The sequence below is a fragment of the Felis catus genome, chromosome F1 (genome assembly GCF_018350175.1).
Source record: "Felis catus isolate Fca126 chromosome F1, F.catus_Fca126_mat1.0, whole genome shotgun sequence".
NCBI lineage: Eukaryota > Metazoa > Chordata > Mammalia > Carnivora > Felidae > Felis > Felis catus.
In genome coordinates, this window is record NC_058384.1 from 7,950,658 (window position 1) to 7,965,249 (window position 14,592).

A 14,592-nucleotide genomic window follows, 5' to 3' on the forward strand; every position below is an offset into this window, starting at 1 on the left:
ATGGAAGGAGGGAGGGAGGAAATAAGGAGGAAGGAAGGAAGGAAGGAAGGAAGGAAGGAAGGAAGGAAGGAGAGAGGAAGGAAGATAGGAAGGAAAGAGGAAGGAAGGAAAGAAGGAAAGAAAAAAGGAGGAAGAAAGGAAGGAAGGAGGGAGGGAGGAAGCAAGGAGGATGGATGGAAGGAAGGAAAGAAAGAAGGAGGAAGGGAAGGAGGAAGGAAGGAAGGAAGTGAAGGAAGGATAGAAGGGAGAGAAGAGGGAAGAATCCAACTTTCAAATTACCTGGCTATTAAAGACTGTTATTAATCCTTTCTGAGAAGCTGTTACTAGTAAATCGAACTGAGGGATCTTGACGATGCATTTAATCACATCCCGTCTTCTACTACCTGTCAACAACATAATATTCATTTCATCTCCCAGCACTAAAGATCCTAAAACTAATTTGTTAGGTTTGTTTTTAAAGAAAGAGTAAAGCATCTTTTTTACCTTTTTTGCTGAAAAAGTAAAGTAGAATAAAACCATAAAAACCAGCAAGTGTTACTTTTTAATTATCCCCAGAGATACTAAACTGAACCTGTAACCCTTTCCAATTCAATGCGGTGCATGGATTCCCAGAGAAAATGTGTATATGCTCATGCCCCTGGCACATATTTTACAGAAAATGTATATTTTACAGAGAATGTGTTTTCCAAACATCTTTTGGAATCATTCCATTTTGAGATTTCCACATCTTTCAGGATATGTTTCTTTGAACTGTCACCCTCATGGTTTACACAGAATAAAAGTCTAATATGATCTCAGGCTTTCCAGCATAAAAGAATGACACCACCTTAATACTGTTAAGGGTTTTTTCTTTGTTTGTTTGTTCATTAGTTTTTACTTCGTTTTGAAAACAACGTTGGACGCTTTCATTTTCCTTTGCCTATGTACTGAATTGATAAAACCACATATATGCAGTTGGGACAGCTGCCTAGCTTCAGTTGTCTGATGATCGTTTCCATGGCCTGATGATGGGCTCTGGTGAGGTCCAAGGGTCGGGCTGAGGGAGGTTGGAAGACAAAGGTGGGCTTGGTTCACAAGTGACTGCAGGAAGTTCAGGCGCTTTTTAAAGAGACACCAGATACGACTTAGACTACATGCTTCATCTCAGAATGTCTGGGATGAAATGGAGGGCAGGGGCAGATTCTGGGGTTTGCCTTCCTCCTTGTGGGCTTCTTCCTCCCCAGAGGGAAGAAAGGAAAGAAAACCCAAAGTGTCAACAGGGGGGAGGGATGGGTCCCAGGCTCAAATTTAAAAAGAAATGACGTAAGTTCTTGAGACTTCTATGCTGAAATGACCCTCCTCTGTGATTGGCCCAAGTTCACAGTTTTAGAGATATAGGGTTAAACTTCTATGTGATAATTAAGGGAAGTGTAGGAAGGAGTTCTAATTACTAAAAAAAATGAAATTTGGGGCGCCTGGGTGGCGCAGTCGGTTAAGCATCCACTTCAGCCAGGTCACGATCTCGCGGTCCGGGAGTTCGAGCCCCGCGTCGGGCTCTGGGCTGATGGCTCAGAGCCTGGAGCCTGTTTCCGATTCTGTGTCTCCCTCTCTCTCTGCCCCTCCCCCGTTCATGCTCTGTCTCTCTCTGTCCCAAAAATAAATAAACGTCGAAAAAAAAATGAAATTTAAGAAAATTTTAAAGGAAATTTGATTTCATCTTGTGCTTGGGCATACAGTATTGAGGTGCCATCGTACAGAGCTTGCACTCACTTGAGATATGAACCTTTCCAGAAAAATGTGAGTTATTTCCCCCCAACATTCTTTACTTAGGGTCCTTCAGAGCAATGATCATATTTCAAACCTAACCTCAGGTACAATTTCTATTTTACTCTCAATATTTACTTTTGAGAAAATATTAAAACCCATATTGATTTGGAAAAGAAATTAAAAATATCACCTGAAATGACAACTCGCTGTTTTCTAGAAACAAGGAAAACCAAATTGTCTTCATCCATCTGGGAAGCAAGAGTATCTTCTTCAGAGGAGAAGTATCCAAAGATCTAAAATGCCAAACAACACATGTAAACATGTAGAAGATCTCAAAATTGGCTGTAAAGTCACAGATTTGATGTTGGTTAAATTTATTTTTTTTTAATTTTTTTTTTCAACGTTTTTTATTTATTTTTGGGACAGAGAGAGACAGAGCATGAATGGGGGAGGGGCAGAGAGAGAGGGAGACACAGAATCGGAAACAGGCTCCAGGCTGCGAGCCATCAGCCCAGAGCCCGACGCGGGGCTCCAACTCACGGACCGCGAGATCGTGACCTGGCTGAAGTCGGACGCTTAACCGACTGCGCCACCCAGGCGACCCCGATGTTGGTTAAATTTAAAGTTTAATTTGGATGAATAGTCTACACCTTGCTTTATAAATGCCAGTGCATGGCCCATAGCAAGAGAAGGTAGTTAATTATGTTCAACACACCATGTGCTGATGGTGCATGATTTTTGAACAGTTACTGATTTTTCTTTTCTTTTCTTTTTTTAATTTTTAAGGTTTATTCATTTTTCAGACACAGAGGGACAGAGCATGAGGGGGGAGGGGCAGAGAGAGAGGGAGACACAGAATTCAAAGCAGGCTCCAGGCTCCGAGCTGTCAGCACAGAGCCCGATGCAGGGCTCGAACTCACATACCGTGAGATCATGACCTGAGCTGAAGTCGTACATTTAACTGACTGAGCCACCCAGGTGCCCCCTGATTCTTCTTTCTGATGGATGAATTGGTGTACCAGACTGATGTCCTCGCTCAGACTGATAATTCTTTTAGGAGCTAACTTTTGTCTGGAAGGCAAATCAGCCGTCATCATACAGGGTCCCAACCGAGAATCTTAACATTGAATTTGGCCACTCTCAAATGGCTACTCTTGCCCATTTTCCATAAATCTTCCTTGGCAAGTTTTTTATCCCTACTCAGGGAAGTTTTTCATTTAAGAGACAGTGCAGTTTCTCTATTTAACCTTTCCAAATCCTAGTCTGTAGGCATGAAAATAAATTACTAGGAAAGAATCCTGGGGAGGAAAAGTAGTCTTTATTTGTGAATAAATTGTCAAATTATGTAATTCCAAGGAATTTGAAAAATTAGATAGCTTCCTTCAATTGTCTTACGAATAAGCAGAAGTATAATTCAAATAAACTAATGACACAGAATATTTCTCTGGCTTTATTTTTTGGAGTAACTCTGAAATTTATGATTTCATTATGAAATGATTATGCAATCATAAACCATATGATTTATGGTTTCTGCTGCACTTGATACACACGTATAATGCATAGACAAAAGGGAAGAAGGAAGGAGTGAAGGAAGGAAGGAAGGAGAGAAGAGGGAGGAATCGAACCCCCACTGCTGGGTAAATACGACCCCTTGTGTGCCTTGCACCCACACCACTGGGGCTGGTCACCCCCAGAGAAAACCTCCCAGCCTGCTGGACGCGGCCACCAATCGTTGAGGAGCTCCACCTTCCTGGGGCTTTGGTGACTGTCATCCCGTGCTTCTCTAGCTGATCTGGCTCATGGTGCACATCACCAGTGTCCAGCTTGCTGCATTCGTGTCCCAAACACACGCCCACCATCATTTCACTTTCAACAGCTGCCCTCACCTCCCACTTCAAATGATAGTGCAAGCCCCAGGCAAGAGTTTCCCCAGCATTTCTTGCCACCCTATGTACAAACCCAACCTGGGTTTGGACATGCCCTTTCTCCTTTCCATCCCTTTCAGAGGAAGATGTGTTTCTCTTGTCCTAATCTCTCCACCTGCTCTCTGCATCCATGCCACCGTCAGAGCTTGTCACCTCTCCCCTTATCAGTCCCTCTTTCTCCCTTTCTCCGGACTTCCTTTCAGCATGTTCAAATGTTGCACATCTTAAAAACACAAATACCACAAACCTCCGAAGGGCAATTATGGGAAATAACTCTTAGTCCCTGTCTTGCTTTTCTCATCTCCACCTTCCTGCTCCAAGTGCTGTAACTCCTCCCACTGCTGTTGAACTTGAGTTCCTCTTACAGCTGCATATTGGTTTTTCCGTAGTTGTGACAGCAGACACACTCTTTTTGAATTTTGACACCTTTCCCCTTTCTCCCGGTTTGCTGCTGCTACCAAAACAAGTGACTACAAACATAGGGACTTCAGACAACACCCAGTTAGTGGCTCATAGCTCCATGGAAGGCCAACATGGGTCTTGATGGGCTAAAACCCAGATATCCATAGAGACGTGTTCTTTATTGAAGACGTGGGAAGAATCTGTTATAAGCTCATTCAGGTCGTTGGCCTGAGGTCCCTGTTTCCTTGCTGGCTGAGCTGGGGCTGCATTTAGTGCCCAGAGGCCTCTCTTCAGACGAGGACATGGGCCCTCCGTTTCACACCAGCAATGGCCCCTCAAATCCCCCTCGCATCTGGAAGCCCCTTTGCCATCCACTTCTGTTTTTAAGGATTCCTGTGATTACATGGGGCCCACACAGAAAACCCAGGATAATCTCCCTATTTTAATTCAGCTGATTAGTAACATTAATTGCATTTGCAAAATCCTTTTGTGGCAGTATCTAAATTACTGTGTGATTGAATAACCAGGGCACAGGAATCTTGGGGGGGGGGCACCTTTAGAATTCTGTCTATCATATCTTCATTTTAAAAATGCAGTTCCGAGGTGCTGAGTGGCTCAGTTGGTTAAGTGTCCAACTCTGGATTTCGACTAAGGATCTCATGGTTACTGAGATTGAGCCCCGCATCGGGCTCTGTACTGAATGTGGAACCTGCTTGGGATTCTCTCTCTCTCTCTGTCTCTCTCTCTTTCTGTCCCTTCCCCCACTCCTCTCTCTCTCTCTCTCTCCCCAAATAAATAAATAAACATTAAACAATAAGTAAAATAAATAAAAATGCAGTTCAGTATAACTTAAATTACTTGTGCAAAATACAACAAAAAATGACAAACACTAGCATCCAATTTAACTCCAGATAATAGTGTGAGATTAGTTTTAGATAATAATGTGAAATGATGATGTTAATGATGTTATTTCTGTGCTGATGAATTCCAGTTTTTCAGAGGGGTAGGAGAACTGTTGTCACCTAATTTGAAACAACGTTCTATGTGTCTATGATACTTCTATTTGATTTTATAATTTTATTTTTTTATGAATATAATTTATTGTCAAATTGGCTTGTATATACAATGGAATACTACTTGGCAATGAGAAACAATGAAATCATGCCATTTTGCAGCAATACGGATGGAACTGGAAGGTATTATGCTGAGTGAAATGAATCAGTCAGAGAGTGACAGATCTATGTTTTCACTCATATGTGGATCTTGAGAAACTTAACAGAAACTTAACAGAACAAGAAGGGGAAAAGATAGTTACGAACAGAGAGGGAGGGAGGCAAACCACAAGAGATTCTTAAATACAGAGAACAAACTGAGGGTGGATAGGAGATGGGGGAGAGGGAATGAGCACTGGGTGTGGTATGATACCTATATTTTAAAAGCAGTTTACAGATAGCCATTTAACTCAATTTGTAATTTTGGTGAAATTCGTACAGAGATAGTGAGAACATATCTGTTAAATGTCTGAGAACAGATGTGGGAGGATGTCCTTTGAGGGGCCACACTGGTGCTTTAGACTAGCACTTGGGTCCAAATGCAGGTTCCAAACCGACAGGTCATGTGACCTCGGGCACATTCTTTCATTTCTCTGTGCCTAAGTTTTCCCATCTGTAAAATACTAATAATTCCCCAACCTTATGCTTTGGTGTCAGATTCAGATGAGGGAATCATGATTGGATTACTTACGAATTAGGGAGATTAGAAAGTACCTAGATTGCACCACGTGCTGGGTAGGAACTGAATCAAAGTCAACATTCGAGTAAATATCATTCCCAGTTTTATGAGACAGTACGGGAAGCAGAGCTCAGGTGTCCCCTTTACTAGCTGAAAACTGTCCACTGGGCACCCCTGCTACCTGCACATTGTCCATGCACATTGTCCATGCAGTCAGTCATACGTGTGTTTTATAGTCACATCTATAGATAGGTACGTGCCCTCTGGCAGGACATCTGCTCTTATAAATGACAAATTGTGCTACTTTTTCTTATAATGTTACACAATAGTACAATGCTTACCGTAAGTGATTTCCAAAGGATGCTAAAAATTACAATTTTCTGAGGAAAAATTTAAGAGCCTTTTTAACCAGATAAACTCCTTCAGAAGAGACAGGTAAAGGGGAGCCTCGGTGAGTCAGTCGGTTGAGCGCCCGACTTCAGCTCAGGTCATGATCTCACAGTTCGTGAGTTCAAGCCCCAGGTCAGGCTCTGTGCAGACAGCTCAGAGCCTGGAACCTGCTTCGGATTCTGTGTCTCCCCCTCTCTCTGTGTCTCTCTCTCTGCCCTTCTCCTGCTCATACTGGGTCTCTTTCTCTCAAAAAAAAAAAAAAAAAAGAGACAGCTAAAGCTTTACATTTTGAAAGGAAATGTTTCAATGTTTGTAATGTTTTTAAAGAGTAGAAAACATCTTTCATATGATGATCTATAGCCTCAAGGATGTCAAATTTCTCTTTCAACAATTTAGAATTTTTTTTTTGAATTTATTGTCAAATTGGTTTCCATACAACACCCAGTGCTCATCCCAAAAGGTGCCCTCCTCAATACCCATCACCCACCCTCCCCTCCCTCCCACCCCCCATCAACCCTCAGTTTGTTCTCAGTTTTTAAGAGTCTCTTATGCTTTGGCTCTCTCCCACTCTAACCTCTCTCTTTTTTTTTTTTTTTCCTTCCCCTCCCCCACGGGTTTCTGTTAAGTTTCTCAGGATCCACATAAGAGTGAAACTATATGGTATCTGTCTTTCTCTGTATGGCTTATTTCACTTAGAATCACACTCTCCAGTTTCATCCACGTTGCTACAAAGGGCCATATTTCATTCTTTCTCATTGCCAAGCAGTATTCCATTGTGTATATAAACCACAATTTCTTTATCCATTCATCAGTTGATGGACATTTAGGCTCTTTCCATAATTTGGCTATTGTTGAGAGTGCTGCTATAAACATTGGGGTACAAGTGCCCCTATGCATCAGTACTCCTGTATCCCTTGGGTAAATTCCTAGTAGTGCTACTGCTGAGTCATAGGGTAGGTCTATTTTTAATTTTTTGAGGAACCTCCACACGGTTTTCCAGAGTGGCTGTACCAGTTTGCATTCCCACCAACAGTGCAGGAGGGTTCTCCACCTCCTCGCCAGCATCTATAGTCTCCTGATTTGTTCATTTTGGCCACTCTGACTGGCGTGAGGTGATATCTGAGTGTGGTTTTGATTTGTATTTCCCTGATGAGGAGTGATGTTGAGCATCTTTTCATGTGCCTGTTGGTCATCCGGATGTCTTCTTTAGAGAAGTGTCTATTCATGTTTTCTGCCCATTTCTTCACTGGATTATTTGTTTTTTGGGTGTGGAGCTTGGTGAGCTCTTTATAGATTTTGGATACTAGCCCTTTGTCCGATACGTCGTTTGCAAATATCTTTTCCCATTCCGTTGGTTGCCTTTTAGTTTTGTTGGTTGTTTCCTTTGCTGTGCAGAAGCGTTTTGTCTTCATGAGGTCCTAATAGTTCATTTTTGCTTTTTATTCCCTTGCCTTTGGGGATGTGTCAAGTAAGAAATTGCTACGACTGAGGTCAGAGAGGTCTTTTCCTGCTTTCTCCTCTAGTGTTTTTATGGTTTCCTGTCTCACATTCAGGTCCTTTATCCATTTTGAGTTTATTTTTGTGAATGGTGTGAGAAAGTGGTCTAGTTTCAACCTTCTGCATGTTGCTGTCCAGTTCTTCCAGCACCATTTGTTAAAGAGACTGTCTTTTTTCCATTGGATATTCTTTCCTGCTTTGTCGAAGATGAGTTGGCCATATTTTTGTGGGTCCCACTTTGGAGTCTCCATTCTATTCCATTGGTCTATGTGTCTGTTTTTGTGCCAATACCATGCTGTCTTGATGATTACAGCTTTCTAGTAGAGGCTAAAGTCTGGGATTGTGGTGCCTCCTGCTTTGGTCTTCTTCTTCAAAATTACTTTGGCTATTTGGGCCCTTTTGTGGTTCCATATGAATTTTAGGATTGCTTGTTCTAGCTTCGAGAAGAATGCTGGTGCAATTTTTATTGGGATTGCATTGATTGTGTAGATAGCTTTGGGTAGTATTGACATTTTGACAATATTTATTTTTTCAACCCATGAGCACGGAATGTTTTTCCATTTTTTTATATCTTCTTCAATTACCTTCATAAGCTTTCTATAGTTTTCAGCATACAGATCTTTTACATCTTTGCTTAGGTTTATTCCTAGGTATTTTATGCTTCTTGGTGCAATTGTGAATGGGATCAGTTTCTTTATTTGTCTTTCTGTTGCTTCATTATTAGTGTATAAGAATGCAACTGATTTCTGTACATCAATTTTGTATCCTGCGACTTTGCTGAATTCATGTATCAGTTCTAGCAGACTTTTGGTGGAGTCTACCGGATTTTCCATATATAATATCATATCATCTGCAAAAAGTGAAAGCTTGACGTCATCTTTGCCAATTTTGATGCCTTTGATTTCCTTTTGTTGTTTGATTGCTGATGGCTAGCACTTCCAACACTATGTTAAACAACTGCGGTGAGAGTAGACATCCCTGTCGTGTTCCTGATCTCAGGGAAAAAGCTCTCAGTTTTTCCCCACTGAGGATGATATTAGCTGTGGGTTTTTCATAAATGGCTTTTATGATGTTTAAGTATGTTCCTTCTATCCCGACTTTCTGGAGGGTTTTTATTAACAAACGATGCTGAATTTTGTCAAATACTTTTTCTGCATTGATTGATGGGATCATATGGTTCTTATCTTTTCTTTTATTAATGTGATGTATCACGTTGATTGATTTGCGAATGTTGAACCAGCCCTGCATCCCAGGAATGAATCCCACTTGATCATGGTGAATAATTCTTTTTATATGCTGTTGAATTCGATTTGCTAGTATCTTATTGAGAATTTTTGCATAACAATTCAGATTTTAGACAGGTAATTGTGCATGTGACATGCTTAGAGTACTTTATAACTATATAACTATTAAGAATGCATTAGAATATTAATTTTCTTTTAATTATGTTATTTAAAGGACTTGCTCCACGCTTTAAGTGATTCATCTATTTAACTATACTTTTCCTGATTACATAAGGAATATGTAGAACATTCAAAGAAAATAAAAAGCAGAAGAAAATGAAAGCCTCTCTGCACCTTATTTTTTTAGCCTACCCTGGAGCATGTAAAAAATATTTTTGAAGTTAGCAGATACAGTTTTAGATTTATAATAACTCACTTTAAATTCACTTTTGGGAGAACACCGTTATAGGCATTCCATATGGTGTTGCATGCCTCTTTTTAAAATTAGTTTGAGTCTGCTCCCAGAAAAAAAATGTGTTTGTGAATCGCCCACTGGAAACATAGACTAACGTTGTGTTGTTGTATCAGAATCTCCCAGTGACTAGTTTGATAAATTTAAGATAATCACATTACCTTAGATCTCTTTACATCTAATTTTTCTCCTTATAAATTAAAAAGGGAGATCTAGATGTTTTAGTTGAATTATAATTTTTTGCTATTCTATAAATGTCATTTTTCCAACTGTGTTTATATCTAAAACCTAGGGGGAAAAGTGTATTTGCATCTAAAAACCTAGAAAAACAAAGTGTACCTTTTTGTGACATTGCTCCCATAAAGAAATTTATATTCAGAAACAGTTTTGTATATTCAGTGCCTGACTTTAAAAGAATAAACCTAGTTCTTATTATAAGATTAACACTGGCTGATAAAAAAAAAATGGTAATCCAAACTGAAAAAAAACTTAATCTTCCAGCACTGAATTTCCATTTTACAGATGATGGATCTGAAGCTCAGAAAGGTTAGGTCACATTGCTCAAAATAGAAATGTCTCTTAGGAGCTTTGGCACAGATAGTTTGTGACGAAAATGACAGAACAATAAAAGAGGCTTCCTGAACTATTTTCTCCAACCTCATTATTCTTTATATACATACAGTGTGCAGAGGCTGGTCACAAGTGTTTGTATTAAACTTGTGTGTGATTTATAAGGACCCAAGTGATGTGACTGAATAATGTCATATGAAATTACTGGACAGAGAAGGAGAAAATCTCAGATCCAGGATCAAAACTCATTTTTTTCTGTGGCTTTAGGTAAGTCAATTAACCTTTCTGTGTTTCACTGTCCTCGTCTTTATTATTGTAATAACATTATCCTCCATAATCTACATGGGGGGGGTTGTCATGAAGATTAAATGAGAACATAAAAAGGAGGTGTCTGAAAAAACAAATGTGAGATAATTCTGGTGTTCTAACAGGAAAGGTCAGGAGAAGGAGAAAAAGAGTAGATGTGGGAAAGAACAAGGCTGCATTTCCTCATCTACACAATGAAACAATCTGGATTGACTGAATTCATCCATTCATTCATTTATTTCAAGAACAAAAGAGTGTTTTGTTTATTTACAACAAATCATTTGTAACATATTTCTCTCTCTTCAAAACAGAGAACCCTACAAAATACACAGAGGCCAAATTATCCGTTAATGTAGAACTCCAGGTAAGTGGATTAACCAGAGTTAATTGGTTTGAGCATTGGTTTCCTGAATCTAGGTGTGTGATATAATATAAACAGACTTCTGTTATTTCTTGGAATGCATAAATTATTTGATGTCCACGTGAATCATTTGTTTTGTTTTTGTTTTAAGTTTATTTATTTATTTTGAGAGAAATAGAGAGAGATGGAGAGAATCCCAAGCAGATTCCACACCATCATTGCAGAGTCCAATGCAGGGCTCGAACTCATGAAAACGTGAGATCATGGCTTGAGCTGAAACCAAAAGTTGGATGCTTAATCGACTGAGCCACCAGGCACCCCAACATGAATCACTTGTTATATACTCATTTGCATATTTTTAGGGATCCAAAAATATCGCATTAGAAATTCCAGCACATGAACCATTGAGTGTGTGAGAAACATTCATTAAAAAATTGAGAACAGTAAGGATGATTGTCAACACCATGGCTACTCAAAGTTTAGTGACATAGAATTTAAGGTACCAATAGGTGGGACAATATCCAAAGGATTTACACAGTGTGACTGAGCCCAGATCCTTGGAAAGACACGTTCATTTTGTACACGTACAAGATTTAGGAAAAAGACAGCCATTTCTGTATTCCTGCAAAATTACTGACTGTTTTATTGTTCATTTGATTTCTCAAACTTTTTAAGTCTTTCAGTGGTTAAGGGCTTTTGTTGACATAGATGATAGATAGATAGATAGCTCATATGTATATTTATCTTCTATTTTATTGAATTAGTAGATGAAAAAGGACAAAACAACTGCCTTTGCACTTGCGATCTTGCTTTTAGATCCATGCCCTGGGACCTATGCTTATAGAACCATTTGAACTTTCTGCAATGGCAAGACTCTTCTGTAATCTCTCCTATCCAATATGGTAGTCTCTGGCCTCATTGGATATTGAACCCTAGAAAAGTAATCAGCACAACTGAGGAGTTGAATTGTTAATTTAATTTAATTTAATTTAATTTAACTTAAATGTAACTAGCACTTGTGGCTACTGTTGGTTAGCTCAGCTTTAGAGGGTCCACTCTAGTTCATGATGCTAAGGGGCCATTGTCCACCAGGAGTTCATGCTTTTAAACCATGTCCTAGATTCCTGAGGCCCCAGAATTCCCTGCCTAAAGGGCTCCAAGCCTCCTTTCAGGCCCATGAAGTCTCTTTTAGGTACATCCTCATGAGGGTGGACCACACACCACTGGTTTGTGCACCCCTAGGACTGAAGAGTCCCCAAGGCAGAGTGTTGATGGAGAAGGAGCTTAGACATATGGGTTGGAGGTATCCATGTATGCGCATGCATGGTCCCCCATAATGTGGGATGGGGCCATTGGTGCAAAATTAAGGGAGGTGGGCTGGCGCTCTCTCCTTGTCTCTATATTTTAGTGTGAAACTGCAAGGTGTGAGAATTTTAAATTCTAACGTGGACTTCCAGGGCATTATTAAGGCATATTTTCAAAATTGGAGGATAAAACATATTTGCTTTAACAATTAGCTGAATTTATAATTTCACATATTATATATATATGTGAATTTATAATTTCACATATTATATATATTATATATATATTGATATATGAATATATCAAATATTCACATATTTGATATCTGGGCCTCTATTTATACTTGTGCCCAAATAAAAGGCACATTTTGTACATTTGACTTCTCTGTAGAACTAGTTGACAGTAAAGAATTTGACATCGCATTCTTCAGATAAACATTTCCAATCATGGTGGCTACTTATGTCATTTTCTTTGAACTTGTGATATTTAAACACACTATATTAAACTTTTTTCTCTTATTCTTATGCTCTTGGAGAACAACGACAAATATCTTCTTATTTTTTCTGATACTGTTCCCAAAGAACAAAGTTGAATACTTTCTATGGTCTGTCCATCTTTCAGTTGTTTGTCAACAAAAATCCATCTTTGTTGATGAGGAGGAATTCCTTCTATGTCTCTTTTGACATTTTCTGTGCTTACCGATAAAAATATAATGAGAACAATATATATAACTTTAAAGTTTCCAGTAGCCACATGAAAAAATGTAAAAAAAAAAAAAAGAATTAATTTTAATAGTGTATTTGTTTAATCCAATGTGTCCAAAATATAATTTCAACATGTAACCAATAGTAAGATATTTTATAATCTTCTTGTGTATTACATCTTTGAAATCCGGTGTGTATCTTACAATTACGGCATATTTCAATTGAGACTAGTTACATTTCCAGTACTAAATAGCCTCATGTAGCTAGAAGAAGTGTTTTGGGCAGTGCAGGTCTAGAGTTTCTAAGGGTTCAACCTCAAGGATGATGGTCTCTCCTAGTGAAGCTTCTTTGAGATTTTGTGTTGTACCTTCACTGAGGAAAAACAATCCAATGTTTCTCAGTCATTCTTTGACTGTGTTACTAATACAGCTGTCTGGTTTGACCTGAACCATCTAAGCAGGGAGCATATCAGGTCCTGGCCCAACCTTCATTTCAGGTGTTCTATCTTTAGGAATAACCAGCAGTTACTTTAAAGTTCCATTTAGCGTATTCTGACAAGGTGACCATAATTCAGTCTAATATTAGCAACACAAACATTAATTCGTGGTAGTTCCAGAAAAACAGGTCACCATTGTATAGAAATCAGGTAACCATGCTGGAAATCTCAGAAATCTTCAGCTGAAAACCCAAGACATGTTGGAAAAGTGACCATTGAATAGAAGGCTTAAATATTTATTTATTTATTTTATTTTATTGATTTTTATTTTTTTTTTTAACGTTTATTTATTTTTGAGACAGAGAGAGACAGAGCATGAACAGGGGAGGGTCAGAGAGAGAGAGTGAGACACAGAATCCGAAACAGGCTCCAGGCTCTGAGCTGTCAGCACAGAGCCCGACGCGGGGCTCGAACTCATGGACCGTGAGATCATGACCTGAGCTGAAGTCGGCCGCCTAACCGACTGAGCCACCCAGGCGCCCCTAGACGTCATTCTTTTTTTTTTAAAGATTTTTTTTTCAACGTTTATTTATTTTTGGGACAGAGAGAGACAGAGCATGAACGGGGGAGGGGCAGAGAGAGAGGGAGACACAGAATCGGAAACAGGCTCCAGGCTCTGAGCCATCAGCCCAGAGCCCGACGCGGGGCTCGAACTCACGGACCGCGAGATCGTGACCTGGCTGAAGTCGGCCGCCTAACCGACTGAGCCACCCAGGCGCCCCCAGAAGGCTTAAATATTTATAATGCAAGCTCTGCTAAAACATTTCCATGGGCACAACAGGCTTTAAAAAAAAAGAAAGAAAAGAAACAAAAAGGAAAGATGGAAGGGGGGAAAGGAGGGAGAGAAAGAAGGAAAAAGAAGTAAGCTTGGCAATTACAATTCGTTGTCTTTGATACATGAGCCTTGTTCTCTGGTAATCCCTTTCCACTTCCACCTAGATATATATTTTTATACATATGGTGCTTTCATGTATTTGCTTTTGATATCATAATCAAGTAAAGATCTAAGTGAACATCATATTTTTACTTTTCATTTCTTGAAAAAAGAAAAAGCTTTAAAAATATGGTACACAGTAGAATCTTCGTGCTAATCTGGAGACTGGAAGCTTCCAGGCTTGTTAGTACTCACCAGAAGTTTGTGAGAATGTTTTTAAATTTCTAAAAGCAACCTGAAATATTTATAAGAATTATTAAATTGAGAAGAGATGTATTAAAATTCAATAACTGATGTGTTGGGTATCTATTAGCTTAGCTGTATTAATTCCAAAAATCTATTTTATTGAATTATTACATTTATAAATATTAACAAGTTACTGGGGACAGTTGAGATCTTTGTAAATTGAGTGCCTTAATAATTTTCCAGATCTTCTCTTAATCCTGAAGTTAAGTGTGATAGTCTTATACATTCCTTGATCGATTTATCCATTGACATTTTCTACTATTTGTTATTCTTGTTTTTTTAAC

General features: G+C 39.1%; 1 protein-coding gene across 5 annotated transcripts in view; it reads right to left on the reverse strand.

The window, feature by feature from the left end:
* WDR64 (WD repeat domain 64) overlaps nt 1–14,592 on the reverse strand; it is a 152,057-nt gene that overhangs the window by 121,629 nt on the left and 15,836 nt on the right. For 3 of the 5 annotated variants that reach the window (XM_045049232.1, XM_045049233.1, XM_003999137.5), the window contains 2 exons: nt 1,937–2,039; nt 280–383 (listed from right to left, as the gene is read on the reverse strand). In XM_045049232.1, coding sequence (XP_044905167.1) covers nt 280–383; nt 1,937–2,039 — 207 coding nt within the window. Of the gene's footprint in view, nt 1–279; nt 384–1,936; nt 2,040–14,592 lie in introns of those variants that run through there. The other 2 variants (XM_045049234.1, XM_019821525.2) reach the window with 2 other exon arrangements.